Source organism: Nakaseomyces glabratus, chromosome I (assembly GCF_010111755.1).
Source record: "Nakaseomyces glabratus chromosome I, complete sequence".
Classification (NCBI taxonomy): Eukaryota; Fungi; Ascomycota; class Saccharomycetes; order Saccharomycetales; family Saccharomycetaceae; genus Nakaseomyces; species Nakaseomyces glabratus.
This window is the reverse complement of record NC_088959.1, coordinates 146,502-167,931: the sequence shown is the minus strand read 5'-3', so window position 1 is coordinate 167,931 and position 21,430 is coordinate 146,502. Positions and strand designations below refer to the sequence as shown.

The following is a 21,430-nucleotide window of genomic DNA, read 5'->3' as shown; positions in this document are numbered from 1 at the left end:
ATTAACGGATATGTCGCAGGGTTGTCTATCAGTACATACGGGGAGTGGTTCATTAGACTAACAGTTACAATGCATCATTGCTAGCATTGACTCCATAACATGATATGAGAAAAGCTATGCCAGTGCATTACTTTCTACCCCAAGCTGTAGCGAACCAGATTGCTATCAAATCGCGTGGTTAATTAAAGCAAGATAGCTACCTCCCTCTCCTTCATATATGAGTCTTATCTTTCTTAACCCGTTTTTCAGTTGCATTATCCATCCGGTTTCCGATATTAGACTATTGCATTTGTTGCCCAAGCTCTACTGATTTTTCTTATATATGAGCTGCATCTATCTTCTCGGTCCATGTTTTTCATCCGTGTAGCGACTGAATAAAAAGAAAAAAATAAAAGTGAAATTACCTGTTCTGCGTCGTCCTTTAATACTATAAAATATATATCCGATACCCTCAAAGGGTTTAGTTTCGAGATTAATACAGATCCTAATTGATATCCTCTCTAAGGTAAAAAAATTCAAAATCATGCTTTTGAAATTATTGTGCTTTGTGATCCCAATATAATGAGACAGAGCCGATTTTATTCACGTTTCATTTTCATTTGGGTTACTATAACATGCCTTGCATGCCGGATCCTTACTCAGTAAGAACTTTTCATAGTAGAATTACTCCAACAAATGTACTAAATCCTTTTATTGAAAAAGATGTTGGCTTTATCTTCCAAATTCACTTCAGCATTGAATATACAGTCTACACACCAATCCCAATTCACTACCAAAACTGATACATTTTCGGAATTGGTTTCTTGTTGAATCAGCTTTTTGAACTTTGTCACCTGGTTTTTGCTCGAAGCTATCAAGATGTAATCAACAGTATTATCAGTACTCACTCTGGTGTTCCTCGCTATATCTGTCAATACATATTGCTTCTTTAGTATTGTAAATGAATCTACACCGTGACATTTCAATATCTCACCTACAACCTTGGGACTTGCTTTCAAGTCATGCATAATGTTTACATTCTTGATCTTGGACTTGAAAAATAATTTACCGGATACCTTTTGCATTTTTTCGATCAACTCATCATCGATTGAGTCAATTCGAAAACTATTACTAGGAGAACGATATTTTGAAACGTCTTTCCCACTCTTTATATCGAGTAATAGTGCAGTAATATAATCAGGCGTTAGAAAATATCTAATGCTTGAAAGACTCAAAGACTTTAAAAATTTAACTGTCCTTAACCGTTTTGGTGCAAAAATTGTATTAATTCTATTGTGCCCTCTTTGACCTCTCTGCTCCTCAAATATATGCTGATCGACATTATCGTGTTGCAATTTGATTCCTACTAATCTTAAGATCTCTTTTTCGATGTCAGTAAGATCTTCTAAAGAAAATCCTGTACAAATTGCATTTAGCCCTATATTCAATGATATTGTCTGATTGCTACTGTTACATGTATATGGGTTTGCAAACAGAGTCTTTTTGGCTTGCTGTATCAATATTTCTTGCTCTTGAAGTTGCTTTATCTCTTCTGGTAATAGCAATGATCCATTTTTATCTCGAACCTTTCTTCTTTTACCACTATTCTTTTCATGCTCATTCAGGGACTCAATATCCTCATGTAACCGCCTAGCTGCTTTTGTTTTGGCCTTCCTACCACCAGATAATTCTTGTATCAAATCCATGGTTTCTTTGTGCACATCGTGCTCATTATCCATCATCTCATCTTGTAATGCTGATTTATCTGTCATGGTAGTGCTAGTGGAGTCTTCTTGCATACCTCCATTATCTTCTGTATTCTTTTGCACAATTATGTTTCCCTTATGATTATCTGAGTTATTAGTCGTCAAATTTTCATCAGTGTTCAATTGGGTATTGTTTGGCGATGACTGGTTAGTCGATACCATACCATTACTAGATTTATTATGCATGTTCTCTAGTTGTTTATATGAGCTTTCGCTTTCCCTGATACTACTATATTCATCAGTTTTATTATAGCTTAACTTTTCATTCTTGTCGGAATTCCCTGCAGAGACTTTATTTGTCGAACTAACATCTGATGTTCGTTTTGCTCCGTTTTTCAGCGCTACATGGCCTTCAATATTGAGCTTAGCATCCGTTTTATTAGATTCATGTTTGTCCTCATCCAAACAAAGCGCTGAACCAGCATAATCTGTATCTTTTAACCTTAGATTAGAAGGATCCACAGTACTAGTTATCAAAAGTTGCTTATCTAACTTAGCGCTTTTATTTAACTCCGTAGAGGTGAGAAAATTGGTTGGTGCCGTTTCGTACGCTTCATCATCTCTAGAAGAGTCGTTAGAGATGGAGGCAGAAGGCGTCCTAGAAATGGAAGCGTTCTCATTAGCATTTGATTTGCCATATTTTTTTTTCCTTATTGATGATTCCAGATGACTAATGTCATCAAGGCCTGTGAGGTCATGGGCCCTAGATTGTGAAGTTTTAAGGTACTCCAAAGCAAATACTTGACTTTCTTCTATATCAGTCTCTTCATCTGAAGAATTTTCAGAATCAAGCTTAGGAGATAATTGTTGTCCAAGTGTCAACGAGTAGGTGTTATCGTCTCTTTCCAACCGTGTATAAGCTTCATCAACTGGTACCTTCTTACCTGATATATAACACTCTTCTAACCATCTGTGAGAACATATTACTATTTTTGATCCACTTTCTTTCCATTTCATAGCAACTTCATATTTTTTACCGAATGGTAAATTACAAATCAAATGTGTATTTTGCTTCGACAGTTCCATTGTTGCAGAGCCTCCAAGTAGCTCAATTAATTGTTGGAGGTATGTCCTCTGTTCTCCAAAATAGTTGGTATATGTCACGGCTAGATCTTGTTTTCTAAATAGCTTTCTTCTTCTTCTAGGCAAGCATATAGCATTGGTGTCTGGTAAAAAAAACTTCTCCCTGTTCCAAATATTTACAATCCAGAAAATATTTCCAAATAAAGTTCTTTTATTGGCACCAGCATCGCTATCGCTAATAGTGTTTCTTATTATGAAATCAGCTGATGTGCGACTTTGCCCAGTGCCACTATCTTCAGCTTCTGCATTCTTCTCTTCTTCGCTGAGAATTATTTGACCTCCCAGACTTTTGATCATATCACAGAAATATCTATAAGACTTTCTATTTAGATCGATATCATCTCCTATTTCAAATGATTTCCCCATAAAAATCTTATCTCGTTTACCATCAAATAGCTCCTCAAAATTATGTATGTCATCCCATAATTCATTCAATTGCTCTCTAGTCTCCATTTCAGACCGTCTGTGGTCAATTAAATGCTCCTTGATTGATACCAAGTGCCTTTCCATATATACTTGGCATAACCAAGTGGGCAATACGTATTGGATATTTGCTTCTTGTGATGGCTCAGCCCTTGAGCTTTTATATTTCTCCATCGCTATTATAGCAGGATCTTTAGGGCTAGTCGTGATAATATGCGTAGTAGCTTTCGTAATATAATCAACAGTTGTTCCACCTAAACAATGGATAATCTCTGAAAATAGGAAGTATTCTGAATGATTGAAAACATTTTTTGACACAAGCATTTGAAAGTTTTTGAATACCAGCCTAGGATTAGGAGAAAAATTTGACGTTCTCAAATGTCTGTTGGACTGTATACACAGTTGGATCCAGTCGGGTGTAACTACGGGAATGAGTAACTCGTATTCAAATAAGGGATATAACTCAAAGTTAGATGTCTTGGAAACGACAATATGAACCTCATGCTTGTTAAAGTCCTGCCTTATAAGCCATTTTTTAACATTTATATGCTGTGGAATCTTATATTCCAGTTTGTATGCGTGGTAAATTTCACAATGTAAGCAATCATTCTCATATAGTTGTTTTCGTAGTTCTTCTGCTTCCTTTGATTCATCTGAATTTGTCGCCACTATTAAGAAATTGAGATGTTTAAATATCTGCGTTTTCTTAATCGATGTATCAATAGACATTATTCATTTACTACCAGTTTGATAATTCAATATATGCTAGCTTCAGTTTTATCCTTTGTACTAATAATTGGTAGATCCACCTCAGTTTAATGAGATACTTAATCGATAGCCTATTGTCCGCCGTTTTAAGTAAAAAGACCCAAAGCAATATTCGTAAACAGTTTTATAAATCAATAGTAGTCTTGGTAAAGAGTAAGGGTCTTTATGAGGTCAAAAGAATTGTCAGGGTTAACTATTTAACCTTCACTATATGTTGAACTTATCCAGTACAATCAGCAAGTAACAATCTGTGCATACTTTTGTCTGAGGGCATCGGCAAATCAAAAACAAAAACATTGAAAAATGAAGTTCACGCGACACAAGACACGTCAATTATCAAAGGGAAAGAGTCCGGGGTTAAAGAGATCAACAATCGAAGTGGTTTGCCTTCGAGTTACAAAACTCATTCACCCGCATCGCATCGTAGTCTTTTCTTATTATTGTTAATTCAACTTCAACGTAGGTCATCCAACCTAGGATGATCAATTTGTTAGTTGAGAGTCGATAGGAGACTTTCGCATAAGAGTCATATAACACTCTTCGCAATCAGCATTTCGGTTCTCCAGTAGTAAACCTTTCTCCTAAAACACTGATCGATTGTGTTTGATCGACCGATAAATTTGCGCCATAGATTCGTTTGTTGAATTTCACATATCAGAGTGTTATATACAATATACTCAGCGTAGCATTGTAATCATAGATCACCTCTAGTACTCAATTTGACTAACATTTAGCTCTTCACATCTCAAATAGAAAACTTGACATTTGAAATTTCGCAACGAATGGCATACAAAAGTATCCTTGAAAAATTAAGTATACATTATGATGAACATCTATCCAATGTACTTCAATAGTAGATTGCTTGCTTGCGATAAGTTCACTAAAGACTATAATGTGATTTATATTATCAATAATGTGGCTTTCGATACTTTTTTGATTATCTGAAAAAAAAAAAATCTTTTTTTGCCGCCTTCAATTGAAAAAAATTAATATAATATTAAAAATGTGGCAATCTCCTCATTCAAAAAAACAACAACTGATAAACGGTCAGTTTGTTTGATATACTGTACTTTAAGCATTGGAGGTCATAAAGCTGTTACCGAGGAAACATTAGAACATGGAAGTTAGCTTCGTCAATCATATCCCAGATGATGGCAATATCTTGATAGTAGAATGTACATGCCAAGAGTTCCCGAAAGGTTACCCAGATGAGGAGCTAAAAATGATGGCAAAGAAAGAGTTGAAAAAGTTACTTGACAAGATTCGCATGCAAGATTTATCCTTACTTCAAAAGGATGATACGTTGCTCATTATATGTTTTGATTCTACAGATATAACAATCGAAGGTTGGGAAGTCATTGTTGAAGAGCTCAAGGAGAAATCAACTTTGTGGTGTCATAGAGAAATATTTATATGCTCAAAGAGTGAAACTACTAAATCTTTGACAATGAGAAAATTTATTGAAAATAATCCAATCTATACTTCTTTCAAGCACAACCTTAAAAATGCAAGACCATTCGAATACGATGATGATGTTAAGGATTTTATGGTCAAAAAGATACTATCAGAACTGTATGTAAGCCATAAATTAACAGAAGATCAGCTTGAAGACCTGTTGGCAAAATGTAACAATTTGGAAGAAGTTTTCCAGGAACTGGGAAGGGTCCCATCTAATTCATGAGTATGAAGTACTTCAATCTGAAATTACCATTACAATTTTAGCCAACAGCCAAGCAAAATACAGTTCATTTTGTACTATTATTACTTAAAGTATAAATCTTATGTTTACCTCAATCACATTGTTGATTTTCCAACTATTAGCTCTGAAGATTATTTGTTTGCTATTGTTTTGTTTTATTGTCTTTTAATTATAAAAATTCGAACCTAAGAAAAGTAAAAAAAATATTATAAAACATGAATATTTTATAACAGGTATCACTGTGATGAATTTTGTCCTTATAAACAAAGCACATTGTTTTTATGCTTTATCTTTTCCATTACTGTTCTGACTGTAAGTCGGTAAATTTGAGCTTTAACGGTTTACCCTTTGTTCCAAATAAACTATTCTTATGATCTCTCAATTTCTTAGAACATGGTGACAGTAAATGGTCAGTAGGAGACGCAAATTTCTTTCTAAGACTTAGATCAGTGTTCTTTCCTCTCATGCAATTAGTTTGGTTACCAGCACCACCAATTTTAGTCTTCTTTCCTACACAGAAGTTTGTATTTGATTTTTGATTAGTCTTGTTACTTGAAATATTGAATATATTGGCTTGGGACTGATCTAGTGAACTAGTGTCTGTATACCTAGCATCTGATCCATCTAGTCCTTGGATATCAGTCACTACGTCAGTATTAGTTTTACTATTGCTGACGTTCAATAGCTTCTCATTACATTCCATAACTGGCTTAGTTTCATAAGTCACCATAATATATATTTTTCACAATTGACTCAAAGTTGTCTTGTACCTAACCGAAAAACAAAAACTAGGTAAAAACCAAAATTAAGCGACCCCTATCCCAAAAGAAGTATACCTTAATTTCCACCAACTACTTCTCTTTATAGTTAAATATTAACCACCACACTGTATTCTATTTTATAAAAGAGAACTAATACATTTTAATAGTTTTAAAAAAAAATTAGCTAAAGATTGGATCAAGACTGGCTATATAAATTATTTGTTATATACTAAGATTGTATATGAAAAAACAAAAAATTGAAAAGTAAAGGATGATTTACAATCTTGCTCAAGGCTTCTATGATGTGTGGTGCTGCTACTATATTCATATTCTATTATAATCCCGGAACACATTTTCCAATTCGGGTTAAAAGTATATAAATATTACATTACGTCGTCCATAAAAAAATAGCATTCCTTCTAAAGACCTTATTACTCAAAGAAGAAAAGTTATTAGATTACGAATCCGAAATATTTTTTAATGCAACAATATTTTCTTTTGCTATTTTAGTCCACTCATCCGTAGATGTGGGGCAATGAAATCTTGGGATCTGGAGGATGGTTGAAGCCTAGGGTTTCAGTTTTGTAATCAAATCGGGTAAAACTAAATGATCCTGTTATAGAATTTTTAGAAGACTTTCTTGATCTTAAGAAAGAAAGCACCCAGGAAAACTACTGCAGAAAGGTGGATAGCAGATAACAACCACCTCGGGTACTACAACAATTTATTGAGAATTTTACATCTCGATGATCAAAAGAAAAGTACTTATTTATCCTCTTTGAGTATAAAGGAAATGGTTAACTTAGGCAATATGAACACCTAGTTATGATTTTGTTTACCTATTTCCTAATATAGTAATCATATGACTTCAATTCTTTGGTTCGTTGTAGGGGCCTTCATAAGGTTCCTGCCATCCAATTGTTTATCATACAATGGATAAAAGCCAATTATATCGCAAGGAGAATTACCCCAAAATCCCGGATCAATAGTGGGAATTGTGGTGCTTGGAAGTTTTTAATATATATTAAAAACTTGAAAGAGTTGTATATCAATGAGAGGTGTGCCAGCGATATATTGGGGCAACCAAAAACAGAACAATGGTAGGGTTGCTATAAACATAGCTTACAACAAAGTAAAAAAATAAAACGTAAAAAATAAAAAAAACAAAAAAAAAACATAAATAACTTTGCCAAAATAGTCCTTGCGTCTAAGTTAGATCAAAGTGCCGATATATGTAATATTGTCAGTATCGGCATTTTGTCATGTGACTTCCTCCTGATGCCGTCCGTTATTTGATCATGTGATCATGTGATCAGATGATCATGTGATTATCAGTGAAAAGACTGTCTGAAGAAAATTGGATGGATATCAGTTTACTCTACATCTCCATCTGCGTGATTCTACAGTGGAGTTTGAAATTTTCTGTATTATTGCAAGAGTTAGGCAGTTCTCACTGTGATGATGACCAAAGAATAATAAGCTCGAAACAATAGTAGTAATCATCAATAGAAATTTACTGCAAATCAGGAGCGTTATAGTCAAATGCAGTTTTGCTTCCCGCAACAAATATTCTTGGTTCATTATATGTAATACAAGGATTGCGTCTTACTACTATTAGTGAAAAACTCACAAAGGAAAAATAAACAGTATATGCTTATCAGTACAAGTTTAATTTAAACAGACCTACTTTTTGTTTCTGGTGTTTGTATTGAGTTTCATACTATTGCTATATGTACTGGCTGCTTTTCCTCTTTTTTGTCCACTTCCTGCGACATGGTTTATGTGATACAAGTACTAGAAGCAATGGGAGTGGTACCATGAACCCCGCAGGTATTAATATTACCAACAGCACTTATATGAATGCGACATGGCAAAGCAATTCTCTTTCCCATGAATTAGCAGTTCGATCACAAAGAGATATTATGTCAAATATTACTATAGACCAGGTCCCATTTCCGGGTATTAACCTGAATTCTGTGTTGTTTCATAAAGCCTTCATTGTGAACAACAATGGGTCTCACCTTCCTTTCAATGAGTCTATTGCATTCGAATACTTTCAAAATATAATGGTCTATGGAGCTCAAAGTTTTGTCGTTGATATAGAAGTGGGGATGAACTACAGCTGGGTATTAAAGGAAACAGATGTGCTCCTATCGGATTTACTTATACAAATGAGAAACTTCATATCTGCTACGAATAACAATTTATATGGTAATGTGCTGATGTTATTACTTAGAGTAGATCCGACCATAAAGCTAGCGAGTGCTCGAAATAAGACGATTTACAATTCGCGGTTGAATTTTACGGATGATTTGTTCAATAAGTTTCCGAACCTGAATATCACAGGAATACTTGACAATACTATTGGAAGATCTTTTATTTACACGCCTTCAGACTTTTTAGGAACATATGATCCGCCTTACAGTATAGATAACTCCACTAACTTTTGGCCCACATTGGGTGCCTTAATGTATGGTAGACGGAAACGACTACTGGCAATGGAAATCACTAACTCGTTTGATGCATTGGAAAGTAACTACATTTTCACTAACCATAATTTAACATATGATGTAGGAAATGTCTCGATTAGCTGTCCGTATAATAGAGACCAATTCATATCGGCTTCTGAAACAACTTTTAAGTTCTTAGAAGCAAGATATACAAAATCTGAGGTTGAGATGTACTCAGGATGTGGATACTCACCTATGATAGCTAACAGATTTGACTCTGCTAATATTACAGCCTTGATAGATCTACTGGCACCTGCCGTAGTATGGTCGTGGGCAGTTGGTCAACCTATATTGACAGTATCAGTTCCTCGAAAGACGAGCGATTTAGTAGCAGAAAACTGTGCAGCATTTAACTTTGCATATAACAATTTTTCAGCCAATTGGTTTGTGGAAAATTGCTATTCTAAAAAAAGAGCTTTATGTCGGTCAGATAAGCAGATCTTTAATTGGACAGCAACCAATGTTAAGGATTCTTATTTTGAGATGGATGGTTATAGAGGAGAGACAAAATGTCCTAATACCTACTCTTTCTCAATCCCAAGAACTCCTCTAGAACAGCGCTCTATACTTTTACAATTTGAGGCTTCTCAATTTAATGACGATACATTATGGATTGATTTGAATTCAATATCCGTCTCTAACTGTTGGGTATCGGGCGGTTCATACGCTAGTTGTCCATACCAGCGGGCAGTTTCGACCAGAAATTTTGTGGCTATGATGGTTCCTGTTACTGTGTGCTCGTTCGTCCTTTTGATGATGGCATTATATTTCAGTCTTTTCAGGATTCCAATTTATGATAATCGTTACAATTGGAGAAGAGTTGTGAATAACTATTCTAAAACGGAAGTTGATGGTGTTCCGTCTTGAATTGTTAGACAATCACGGAGTCTAACCTTAATAATTATGCATTTATAGTACTTAATATAGAATGAACTTAGGAACTTATTTGGATTACGGATTTATTTAGCCATACTTATTTAGCAGGAGATGGTATTTTAATGCATCTTGATCTTCATGGGTTTTTTATACCTAATTACCTTCCTTACTAATCTCCTACGCTTGAACATTGGATCAACAAGGAAGCCCTCTTCAACAGGCAATTGTAAGCCTCTTTCGATGGCCCATATTTCCGGATTTTTATCGATTATCCATGATGAGTTTTCATCAAACGCCCATCCAGCAGGCGGTTTAATCTCTTCAATCTTATCCACACCAGGTGGAAGCTGTAATGCTTTTCTATATGTGTCTGTTGGGTCAAAGATGGTACTAGAAAACTTAAAGAACTCCCAATCGGTAGGGAGTAATCCTCTTTTGTAGATTTCGTAAACCTCAACATACTTGACGTCAGGGGGTTCATCAAGAATTATATTTCTGTTATAATCTTCCCCGCTAATGTTGTCCTCCATAACAACAGCAACGTCCTGTGGTGAGTTCTCAGGTTTCATTTTTGGCTTCTTCATGATATTCTTGGCAGATTTGACGTATGGATGAACTTTTGGATGAATCGATAGAAGGCCGATCCATGCAGAAAGCGAAATTGTTAAGCTCCATGTTATAAAGCGAGATAGTAATACCAGCAAGATCACAGAGCCCAGCAGTGTGAAAAATACTGATGTAGATTTGTACTCATCGACAAATGCTGCCGTTCCGTATTTGAACTTGTCGATCGCATCCATTAAATGCACTGTTCCTGTGGTCATGTTCTGCATATCCCTCAGAGTTAACACGACCTTCGTGCCGTGGTTTAAGTTGTATGTGCTAATGTTCTTATCGATTTTTGCAGCAGCCGGCGAGATCACAACGTTTTCATCAGAGGTACCGTTACAATCATCGGAGGTACCCAAATCGGCCTCATTTTCTTGCTCTCCATTACAGTCATTCTCATTGGACGGTAGCAGTACGTTATTCGTCTTTTTGCCGCCATGGAATAGGTCATGAATCAGCGATCTTCCTATGGCCCTTCTCTTGATGTATATTGTTCTGCGAATTGGGTGTCTCCGTATGTACCCCTGAGTCATCTGTACCAGCACGATGTAGGCCATGGGGAACAATATGACGTTCATCAAATCGAAGCATATCAGTGTGAAAATTGTCAGTGCAGTAAGCGTCACAGTGGGCGTCTTCCACGTGAGCACCCTGATCATGTTGTCCTGGAACTCGAATATACTGTCCATCTTTCCGGAGAGCTTCTTCATGTTGGAGGCCAGCACGGAGGCACTGAAAGGCGGGCCGTGCAGTGCTTCGTCGCCTTCGTCCACCAGACTGAAGTGCTCACGCTCCGGCAGGTTGTCCGGAATCAGCCGCGCTATCAGCTTGTCCAGAAACATATCCAAAAAGTATGTATCCTCCTTGGACAGGCGGTCCTGCGAGAGCGACCGCCTGTACTCGTTCAGCTCGTCCAGCTCTTTCTCCTCCGCGGCAGCAGAGTACGTGCTCTTGTCTCCCGCACCCACTACATCCGCACCGGGCTTCAACCGCTCCAGCGACGTAGACACCAGCACCCCCATCACCTGCTGCACCAACTCCCGCTGCGTCAGCTCATCTCTGTTGCTCCGCGCAGCGATGGCCTCCTCGGCCATCACAAGCGTCTCCAGCACCTTCCCGTACTTCCTGTTGATATACCCACGCACTGCAGACTCAGACATCGTTGGCGTCAATGTCAACTCACAGACTGGCAACGCAGAAAGTACAGATATTATGATTGCTCATCGCAACCCATTTATATAAGAAAGGAACCACAACGGAGTTAAAACCCTTCACCGCACTAACACCGACCAGCAGTACCCCCCCCCCCTTGAAAAGGTCCCAGGTTCGAATCTCGCTGCGACCCCAACCTTGAATTTTTGGCCTGTTTACCTAATTGGGATATGATAAACATCCAATATAGCTGCCTCAGAAAATACCGCACATATACAAACCACAGCAAAAAAAGAATAGGAACTTCCTGATTCGGTAATACGGGGTTGGGTAGCGTTAAGAAACACGCGCAGTACCCCGAGAGAGAGAGGGAGCGGTGCAGTGCAATTCGAAAATGGACGCGATCCTCACATCCGTATCGGGGGCCTGGCGAGTGCAGAGCGCGCGTGAGCTGAGCTGTGCTGGGGGGGGGGACCTCGAGTATATAAAGGAAGGGCATCGGGGACTGAGCCGCCCATGATTTGTGCCGATGGTCGCAAACCAGCGATGATTTTTAGGCGGGATAGTGATAGTGATAGTGATGGTGATGGTGCTGGTAGTGGAAACAGTGGGAAGTGTGAAGGGAGCAAGCAGCAGTGTGAGCTGCCCACTGATCACAACCTAGGTGTGCGTGTTGGTGTGGCAGTGGCTATTCCTGTGGGTGTGATTATTATAGTGCTGGTGGGGATACTTATCGTTGTGTACAGGAGGAGCAAGCGGGAGGAGAAAGAGGACCACGACCCTGAGTTCGAGGGCGATAACGAGTATATACCAGTGGCCCGGCATGGTGCTCTGCAGAAGCACAGGGAGAACATGATGATGGCGACGGACCCGTTCCAGCTGCCGGGGTCTACGGGCAGCGATGCTGACCTGCGCGACTTCGCCAAGCGTGTGCAGAGTGATGGGTTCGGCGGGTACCAATTGGCCTCTATGAGTGCATCGAACAACGCGTCGCAGGTGTCGCTGACACACCTGGACCAGTCGCGGGGAAGCGCGGGCCCTCGTATGCTGATGAAAAACATGAGGCCGCCCATGACACACATGGCTTACTCTTCTAGCTCGCTGAGAAACGCTACCAATGGCCACAGCACAGACGACTCCACAGGAACTTCCACAGATAGATCGCCAACAGCATTATCAACAGACGAAAAACTGTCCCATAATCTGCACAGCAACTTATCTGAGAAGCCAAAACCTTCTTTCGAATTTGAGACCATGGTTATTGAATCCAACGATCTCGACGACGACGACGACGATGATGATGATGATGATGAGTATAACAAAGGGCGCACAAACGAGCGTAACAACTATCACAGAGATACAGACAAATATGACATGGAGGATGATAACGCATCTGAGTTCGTTACAGAACTGAGCCCCGATGAGGAAGAAAATATTCAACGGATGAAGAGTATATACAAAGTTTACCTCGATAGGAGTAAAACGATAAAAGAACGGGAAGATAACCCGTTACCGTCCGATGATGAGCAGGAATCACTGGCCTTAAACAGAGAAGAGAATGAAGACACATTGAATGCGCTCACGACAAGTAACAACCAACTTGCTGTACAAGAGGGTTCTAATCACGGGAGAGCTGCGTCGTCGATATATTCTGAGTTACCAGTTCTATCACAGCACGAGAAAAAAGTTTCTGAAGTATCTAATCAAATGCAGATGAATGACAGAAATGTGGTACCTCCACAGACTTCTCAAGATATCACTGGTGGTCAACAATACGGCCAGCCATATAATACGGCTATGGATGGTGCTACACAGGCCTATCCATACCAGTCACAAGAAGGCTACAATCAGTTTCCTCAAGAGGCATATTACCAGCAATCATCACAGAATGGATTATATGGTCAACAGATTCCAGAAGAAGGTAACTACCCACAGTCACAATATATTCAATACCCACAGCAAATGTATCAACCTACTTATAATGTCAGTTTACAACAAAACATGATGAGTTATAACAACAACAACGCATCTCAAGAGTTCCACCATCCACAAACCCTGGAAACAATTGGTGAACTACCTACCCCTGCATACTTGGCCTCATCCGAGTCCACTAATTCCCTCACAGCATTTAAGAAAAATCAAAAACAACAACTGCATCAAATTCAAACCGCAAGAATAAACGGTACCGCATTAAACCCAATGGATCATCCTGAGATGTTCTATTCTCCAAGCACAGACACTTATCTAAACAACGGTGGCATGCAACCAAGCAATGGAAGTGTATACTCTGCAAACACTTATAGAGGACAGGTCAATGGTGCTCCACTTCCATATCAACTGCGTCAAAGTGTGGTGATGACAAACCCCTCAGAACTGTCGTTGAATACACTTCATAAACCAGCAGGCTCATTGAGGAACTACATCAACTCTAACTCCAGGAACAATAGCTTGACTACCCAGGGAAATCCTTACAATCAACCAAACCAAAGCAGAGTTAGTGGTATTCTTGATCACATAGACACTATACAACCGCCTGGTGTGGGTAATATTTTACCTCACAACGGTAGTAGCAGTGATTTAAGGAAACAGCTAGGGTCTTCGAACAATTACAATTTTTCATAGAAGGTGACAGGAACTACCGATAATATTAATTGTCATCTGCTTGCTCTGTGTTGTTTTAGACCTTCTATTTTCTGATCTACAAGACTTTTCTTATGTTATTTACAGTTTTTTTATATTCTATTAAACAAGTTCTATGTATTACGTATTTATTCTTAGCCGTAGTCTATACTTTTATGATCTTAAATTTATGTTTCTTACTCGATAAATAATTAGCATGCTTGAAAAATAGTAGAATGGCTTACTGATAACTTATTATGGCTTGTAGTATTGAATTATCTATCCTGTATAATCGATGATATATAAGTTGATGAAACTCCGTATAGTATGCACAGCTGGGCAATCTTGCTCATTCATTTCAGCATCTATGAAAGCTCGAAATCGTCAATTTGGTTTCTGTACTTCAAGACATTCTTCTTGATCTTGGAGTTGTCAGTCCAAGTGACATAATCTTCCATGTTACGGGTAACCAAGTATGCAGGGTCTGTTATTAGGTTTGGACCAACCCGTACATGACCTTGTTCAATAAATTTGACACCATCCTTTATCGTTTCCGCCATTCTCAATCTGTGCATTACAACGGGCAGCCTTCTTCTACAAATAGCACTCACTGTTACTTTGTTTTCTAGGTCTGAAATTTTAGACTTTGTGGCTAAGATGCCCATGTTGTACAGCTTATCCAGCAACATTTGCTCCTGTTTCCTACGGAACGGATCACTAGGCGGCAATAGAGACAATCTGTGCGCAATCTTCCTTATGTCACCACATATCCTGTTGTATTTGTGGTAATCCTCACGGTTCTGTATGTGGTATGTCCTCATTACCTGAGTATCACGGTGTCCTTGGTCCTGCTTCCAGTCCAGGAAATCCACCTTTTTCAGCAGCTTCTGCTCATGATGCTTCAACTTCCTAACCATCCTTGTTGTCCTATTGTATTATTGTGCTTATCCCTGTTTATATAGACTAAATATGCATATATAAGTTGTCCATTTCATGTATGTATTAAATGAAGCTCATCGCAGATTTAGCTCATCGCAAGTTTCTCGAAATTTTTCACCGGTCCCGTACGATCAGACGAAGAAACACTTGCAGGAAGCCTAATTCCATAGTACCTACATGAAGTATAACGCATTGGTGCCCATCCTCTAGTAATACTACTAGTTATTAGAATTGCACTTCTAAAACACAGCCTAGCATACTTATTGGTATATGAAGAGCTGAGTAAGGCGCTACTTGACTGCTCCTACTCGTGTATTCAGCAACACCTCTTTCTACGTCTCCTTGAGGTATCATCACCTACTAACGTCTTCGAGGCCAATCCCGAAGTTTGCAAGCTTGAAGGACTCTTATATCAAAGTCAAGTGATTAGAGTACTCTCTTGAACTATTTAATACAGACCAATAGATTAATTAACAGCAGAACTCATTAGAAGATGATTAGAACTATATTTGGTAGGAGAGCGTTCTCAGTGAGCCGAGCGGTGCAGTCTCATGTGGGGTCTATGCCTATTTATGTTGCGCCGGAGGTGAACGTTTCCATTGGGCCTATGAGCGTGGCCAAGACTATCAGGAAAGGTAGAGGGCTTCTTTCGCTTGCCCAGGTTATATCTGTGGAAGGTCCTAAGGGGACTCTTAAACTTGAAGTCCCAGATTTCATCTCGATGGAAAAGGACAAGGATTCTGGGAAAGTGACGATCTCTGTAAAGGATAATGAAAGCAAGTTGCAGAAAAGTATGTGGGGGACAGTAAGATCGCTTGTAAATAATCATATTGTAGGTGTTACTGAGGGCCATATGGCGATACTGAAGTTTGTCGGTACTGGTTACGGTGCACGTTTGGAAAATGACGGTAAGTTTGTGAATATTAAAGTGGGGGCCTCGATAAAGCAAGGTTTAGATGTACCCGAGGGTATCACAGTGAAATCTCCATCACTAACTTCATTAATTATCGAAGGTAGTGACAAGCAACAGGTACTACTCTTTGCAGCCAAACTAAGAGACTTCCATCCACCTGAGCCTTATAAGGGTAAAGGAATATATGTGAATGGCGAAACGATCAAGTTGAAGGCAAAGAAAATAAAATGATATCTATCATCAAGAGTATATGCTACCGTACCCCACTTTGTACTTTTTTGTTAAGTTTAATTTGATCATCTCTGTTGCTAACAAGATACAATTCAACTTTCCTCGAGAAATTATTATTCATTAAAAAACAAAATGTAAATAGTAAATATCATTCATCTAGGTAAAAAAGAATAATTACCTCTTTATCATTAAATTTTATGCTAACTATATGTTTTTATGTATGTAAATAAATGAGTTGTAACATCTATAACTTATCATCCAATCAAAAAGGGTAGCCATGACTAGTCAGTAACGGTATAATCGTTGTGTCTTTTGATAGCCTGAGATTTGATTAGTACTTCGTATTGGTGATAATTTTCTTCTTCAAACACATCTGCGGATGAAGCACAGGCCTCTTTTGACATGGCCTTGAAATCTTCTAACTTATTTTTTATGGCGTTCCTATCGCCAGCTAGTGAAATCAAAGATAAAACTATTTCATGAGCTTGATCTGCTTTGAGTTTACTATTATTCAGTATCTCGTTTAATAAAAACTCTTGCACAACATTGAAGTTTGTATCATTTTTGGAGGTGATAAATGCATAGAGTACTATATCATTTTCGGATGCAATGATGAGTAAATCTGATAATAATTGGCACTGTTCTTCAAATACAACATCAAAGGACTTATCAGTGATTGTTGAAAATATTAGTTGAAGTAAGGGGAAATAAAAACTTGCAAGGAACTCATTTTGTATCTGATCATCCTTATAATTTTTAAATTTGTTTAGTATCGATATTAGAGATCTCCAGGAGATGAGCTTCACATCAGAGTCAGAATTTATCGCAGAAAGCATTGTGTATTGACAAATATCGCCACAGTATGACGCTTTCAATGCAAGTATTGTTTCGAAGCAAGATCCTATTATATAAGACATAGATTTGACTAATGTGATAGATTGATCTGGACTTGCTCTATCGCCATATGCTAAGGCTGAATCAATTAATATGGTTAGAAGTTGTTTATTATACTTATCAAAGTTCCGCCCCAACTTCTTCAGAAGTGCTAAAGATAAGTTTATGTCCTCCCCATTGAGGATTTGTCCCATTCCGTTCGAATAAGTTGATAAGAATGCATCTACAATTTTTGAGGCTCTAATTGTAAGTGATTGTGAATTTTCATTTGTTCCATGATCGATGGAGGTGTTCAATAAACTTAAAATACCTGAGTAAATCTCTACTGCAAGATTTTTGCTTCCGTTGTTATTTCCCTTCCATTGTTTGTCATCCATATAGGTGATAACAAAATGAGATAGATTCTGTAGCAGAAATGAGATATCAGGAATTATTCTTTCTAAATGTGAATTAAAATATTCTTTAAGTTCTTTGCAGGTGACATCCAAGACGTGTATTAAATGGTTTAACTTTTGAAGTCTGGCCATATCATTGAAGTTGTTTATTCCATCCCTAAACTTCATTAAAACTGCATTCCACTCATTCATGGTATCATGAATGATGAGATGGATATTTTTTTGCTTTTCAACAGATCTGGGGTCCATATAAACAGCAATTTGGAGGGATTTGATGAGCTGAGTTTGTTGCTCTGGAGATAAGTAACCCAATATAATAGAAGATTGCCTTATGATAATGTCAATATAAGGGGGTTCATTTTCTTCTTGCGGATAAATATATGATGAGGCACATTGTGCGAGCAATCGTCCAAGAGCTATAGCGGCCTGATCTCTTAGTGGTGTATCTGCGCTCTGAATTATTATAATTAGGCGACCAGTGATTGCTTTTAAAGAGATCCAGTTACTCTTCAAAAATCGAGTATATTTTGTGATGATATAGATCATATTGTACTGAATATGCGTTTTCATTTCCTGGGATTGGTTATATTCTTCTATCTGCATCATGATCTTCATAATAGTTATTATAAACTCATCTTCTATTTTACTTGGTAGTTGGCCTGCTAAAGTTGCTATTGACCAACAAACAGAATTGAAATGACCTATCTCAGTTATTGGTTGATTTAGCCACTGATTTATCTCATTCTGAATCATTCCTAAGGTTTTTGTATACTCCAAATTAGTGAGGTATATTAAAGTTTCACGCTGTATGTTATATAAGTTTGATTGTTCGGATTCATCAATTAAACCAGTTGTAGATGCAAATAAGTTATGAATGTCATCTGGTTTTGTTAAATTCCAAATGAGGTATTCCCTTACCTCTTCAAAAAATTCGAAGTTATCGCGATCAATAGAATTCCTTCTCTGTGGTAATGGATGAGTATGTGTTAGATTATAGCCAATATCTTGTTGTTTGGTGAGTGATTTAAATACAAGTTGATGCCAATATTCACAAGTATACTCCAAAATCTCTATATTGGGTAGCTCCATTAATCTTAGGATACATCTGTGTGCTTCGTAAATAATTCCCCTTACATTTGGAGTGTTATCCATTGCTGTGGAATGGTTTATGAGAAATTTGGTAAGAAATTTCGCCAATTCCTTCAAGTACTCCTCGCCATCTATAGGCAATTCTAGGTAAAACTTGTACCATTTAGTGTCTGTTGTTTTTATTTCACAAGCAGTTTGGTTTATAATACTTATAAAACAGCTTATGAGAGATGAAGAAAAACGTTCATTTGATCTTATTGTCTCTACTAAAGCGAAATCTAGATCAAGCACTTGAATTAGGCATTGAATTACATGGTATCTTATACTTGGTTCGCTTCTGCTCAGTAATGTCAGTACCCCCCATAATTCCAAGCTGTTGAAGCAATCCTTTGGAAGCCAGAGAAGAAAGAGTTTAATTGTATTCAGAGAAGCGACAGTCATTTCGCTCGAATAGTCCATCTTTAATAATTCTGTACAAAAATTACAAATTTTCTCCGCATTTGCATTAAGGTTGTATATCAGTTGTAATGCTTTTGCTTTAGTTTGGTTCTTTTTTAGTGGTTTAAAAACCTCTTCCGCTAACAAACTTAGTATTTTCAAGTTGTTGTAACATACTTGCGGTGAGCTTTGGGAACTCGAAATTAATTCATCCAAAAAAGAGGGCCAATTATCTGGCCACTCTCTCTTCAAGATTTCAATAAGCACTAAATCCGCCTTCCTAAGCATAAAGCTCTCATTGGGTTTGTTCTTCTCACAAACGTACAAAATAAAGCCAACTAAGAAGTTTCGTACTCCCAGTTTTTGCTCTTGGGGCAGTTCATACCAGCCTCCTGTTACCATGTTATCTAACACCGATAGCGCAATGTACTTGCCTTGCACATTAGAGGAAAACTGCAGGATTTTATCGACATATAACCACGAGTCCTCATTTCTTTGAAACTCGTCCAAGACCTGCTGCGCCTGAGCCCAACCTTGGCTATTGCTAGTGTAAAATGTTTGGACTATCTTGTCATATTTCTCCACATCAATAGTATTGTCAGACCCAATAATGAGATTCATTCGAGTGATTCAAATTATAACTAGTAATGCTCCTCTTATAAATAACTAGGATGAAAAATGTTTAGAAAAAGCACTGTTCAATAGTAGGTGCCGCAAATTAAGCTAGTTATTTTGGGCTTAATACAACTTAATTGTCGTCCTCACACTAACTTTGGTCATTGTTAATGAAAAAGGGTAATGTTTATGTATACCACAGTGTTGTATTCGGCATGCCGTTTAATATCAAATCGCTAAATAACAAATTAAATAATACTCAGATGTCAGTATGACAGCTGATCACCCTGAAAAAGTAAGATAATAGTGGGAGAGTGCTAGTGTTCTGAACTCAAATAAATTAAGTGAGTAAAAGCTTAAACTATCTCCTGTGCGCATTATGCTCCGACTACCCCTATCACGAAGTTCGTAAATCTATACTATCACATAGTAGCACATATGCATTCGCACTATGAACAGCACTTCGATACGAGTGGGCAAAATGGTTTCGACTAGGAAGTTGTAACTGTACTGTTCCAAGGTTCAAAGTTATGACTTGAAAGTGACAATAGGGAGTTGTAGTAACCTTACGTAATCCTTCAGTAACACCAATGCCTAATCTGTGAGAACAAGGTAGACAGGGTGTAAAATACTACTATTTGATAGATGCTGCAAATATAATCATAGGAAAGCAGTAGAAGCTTAACTCTACAAACATATATTGTGTATTACCAGACTTGAACTCTGCAAGAGTAAAAAAATAACGACAACTGCAGGATTCGAACCTGCGCGGGCAGAGCCCAAAAGATTTCTAATCTTTCGCCTTAACCACTCGGCCAAGTTGCCAACCTGTTACTGATTTACACAGTGGCAAATTTGGTTTATGATAGCATATTATTACTCTTGACGAATATTTCACATGATCTGCTATGCCCCTCTGTTTAAATCAATATCGCTTCCAATATTTGAATTAAACCTTGGTTGAGATAATAGAAAGCTATCATGAAGTATTTAGAGGTATGAGGCTAATTGGTCTGTAGTCTATACAACTAACATTTTGTATCAAGTATCTTGTGCGTTTCTTACAGTTTTGGGAGTGTTTGTATTGCCAGTTTATGAGTGTGAAATGTATCACATAAATCGTAGCTTATTTAATGGATGAATTAAATGGCAAAATCGGTTCATGCCATGTTTTCATGTAATACATATTTATTTATTTAATTAATTATTTATTTAATTATTTATTTATTTACTTACTTCTTCCAAGTGTTTCTTTTACATGCCATAATAATGTTTAGTAAACCCTTTTTGTACAATCATTATAAATAAATATAATTACTTAAAATGGAGTATTTACCAGATAAAAAATTAGATAGGCAATTGGATAATATCTCAATCAATTTCATGGAATGTAGACATTAAAGTTACTTACCCTAATTGTTGAATGTACACGCCTAGCATTCTATAGCTTTGAAAAATAATACCTGAACAAAGTCACAACTTATTTTACATGCTTCCATCAAATAGTTAGGGCGTGTGGTCTAGTGGTATGATTCTCGCTTTGGGCGAACATGGATAAAATCCGTGTGAACAATCACAAGCATGCGAGAGGCCCTGGGTTCAATTCCCAGCTCGCCCCAATTTTTTTGCCACATCTTTTTTTTTCTTTTTAATACCCTTGAAAATCTATGT

The 21,430-nt window shown here is 37.6% G+C and overlaps 9 protein-coding genes and 2 non-coding genes across 11 annotated transcripts; 5 read left to right on the top strand and 6 right to left on the bottom strand.

The window, feature by feature from the left end:
• Positions 1-680: 680 nt before the first annotated feature.
• Positions 681-3,980, bottom strand: RTT107 (Rtt107p; the record flags this gene model as incomplete). The annotated part of the gene is made up of 1 exon (XM_447336.1): positions 681-3,980. The coding sequence occupies one exon, from the start codon at positions 3,978-3,980 to the stop codon at positions 681-683; it is 3,300 nt and encodes a 1,099-aa protein (XP_447336.1).
• A 1,156-nt stretch (positions 3,981-5,136) lies between these two features.
• SPO16 (Spo16p) lies at positions 5,137-5,700 on the top strand (the record flags this gene model as incomplete). Its single annotated transcript, XM_447335.1, has 1 exon — positions 5,137-5,700. One exon carries the CDS (start codon positions 5,137-5,139, stop codon positions 5,698-5,700), a length of 564 nt encoding a protein of 187 aa, XP_447335.1.
• A 316-nt stretch (positions 5,701-6,016) lies between these two features.
• Positions 6,017-6,448, bottom strand: SPO12 (Spo12p; the record flags this gene model as incomplete). The annotated part of the gene is made up of 1 exon (XM_447334.1): positions 6,017-6,448. The coding sequence occupies one exon, from the start codon at positions 6,446-6,448 to the stop codon at positions 6,017-6,019; it is 432 nt and encodes a 143-aa protein (XP_447334.1).
• A 1,761-nt stretch (positions 6,449-8,209) lies between these two features.
• On the top strand, positions 8,210-9,856 carry MTC6 (Mtc6p; the record flags this gene model as incomplete). Its single annotated transcript, XM_447333.1, has 1 exon — positions 8,210-9,856. The coding sequence occupies one exon, from the start codon at positions 8,210-8,212 to the stop codon at positions 9,854-9,856; it is 1,647 nt and encodes a 548-aa protein (XP_447333.1).
• A 128-nt stretch (positions 9,857-9,984) lies between these two features.
• On the bottom strand, positions 9,985-11,634 carry PEX28 (Pex28p; the record flags this gene model as incomplete). Its single annotated transcript, XM_447332.1, has 1 exon — positions 9,985-11,634. One exon carries the CDS (start codon positions 11,632-11,634, stop codon positions 9,985-9,987), a length of 1,650 nt encoding a protein of 549 aa, XP_447332.1.
• Positions 11,635-12,142: 508 nt separating this feature from the next.
• On the top strand, positions 12,143-14,248 carry SKG6 (Skg6p; the record flags this gene model as incomplete). The annotated part of the gene is made up of 1 exon (XM_447331.1): positions 12,143-14,248. One exon carries the CDS (start codon positions 12,143-12,145, stop codon positions 14,246-14,248), a length of 2,106 nt encoding a protein of 701 aa, XP_447331.1.
• A 362-nt stretch (positions 14,249-14,610) lies between these two features.
• Positions 14,611-15,162, bottom strand: IMP3 (snoRNA-binding rRNA-processing protein IMP3; the record flags this gene model as incomplete). Its single annotated transcript, XM_447330.1, has 1 exon — positions 14,611-15,162. One exon carries the CDS (start codon positions 15,160-15,162, stop codon positions 14,611-14,613), a length of 552 nt encoding a protein of 183 aa, XP_447330.1.
• Positions 15,163-15,677: 515 nt separating this feature from the next.
• On the top strand, positions 15,678-16,328 carry MRPL6 (mitochondrial 54S ribosomal protein uL6m; the record flags this gene model as incomplete). Its single annotated transcript, XM_447329.1, has 1 exon — positions 15,678-16,328. One exon carries the CDS (start codon positions 15,678-15,680, stop codon positions 16,326-16,328), a length of 651 nt encoding a protein of 216 aa, XP_447329.1.
• A 281-nt stretch (positions 16,329-16,609) lies between these two features.
• GVI51_I01573 (uncharacterized protein) lies at positions 16,610-19,765 on the bottom strand (the record flags this gene model as incomplete). The annotated part of the gene is made up of 1 exon (XM_447328.1): positions 16,610-19,765. One exon carries the CDS (start codon positions 19,763-19,765, stop codon positions 16,610-16,612), a length of 3,156 nt encoding a protein of 1,051 aa, XP_447328.1.
• A 737-nt stretch (positions 19,766-20,502) lies between these two features.
• tS(AGA)4 lies at positions 20,503-20,584 on the bottom strand. The gene has a single exon. It is a non-coding gene; the product is annotated as a tRNA-Ser (tRNA).
• Positions 20,585-21,268: 684 nt separating this feature from the next.
• On the top strand, positions 21,269-21,377 carry tP(UGG)5. The gene is made up of 2 exons: positions 21,269-21,304; positions 21,342-21,377. It is a non-coding gene; the product is annotated as a tRNA-Pro (tRNA).
• The last annotated feature ends 53 nt before the right edge of the window (positions 21,378-21,430 follow it).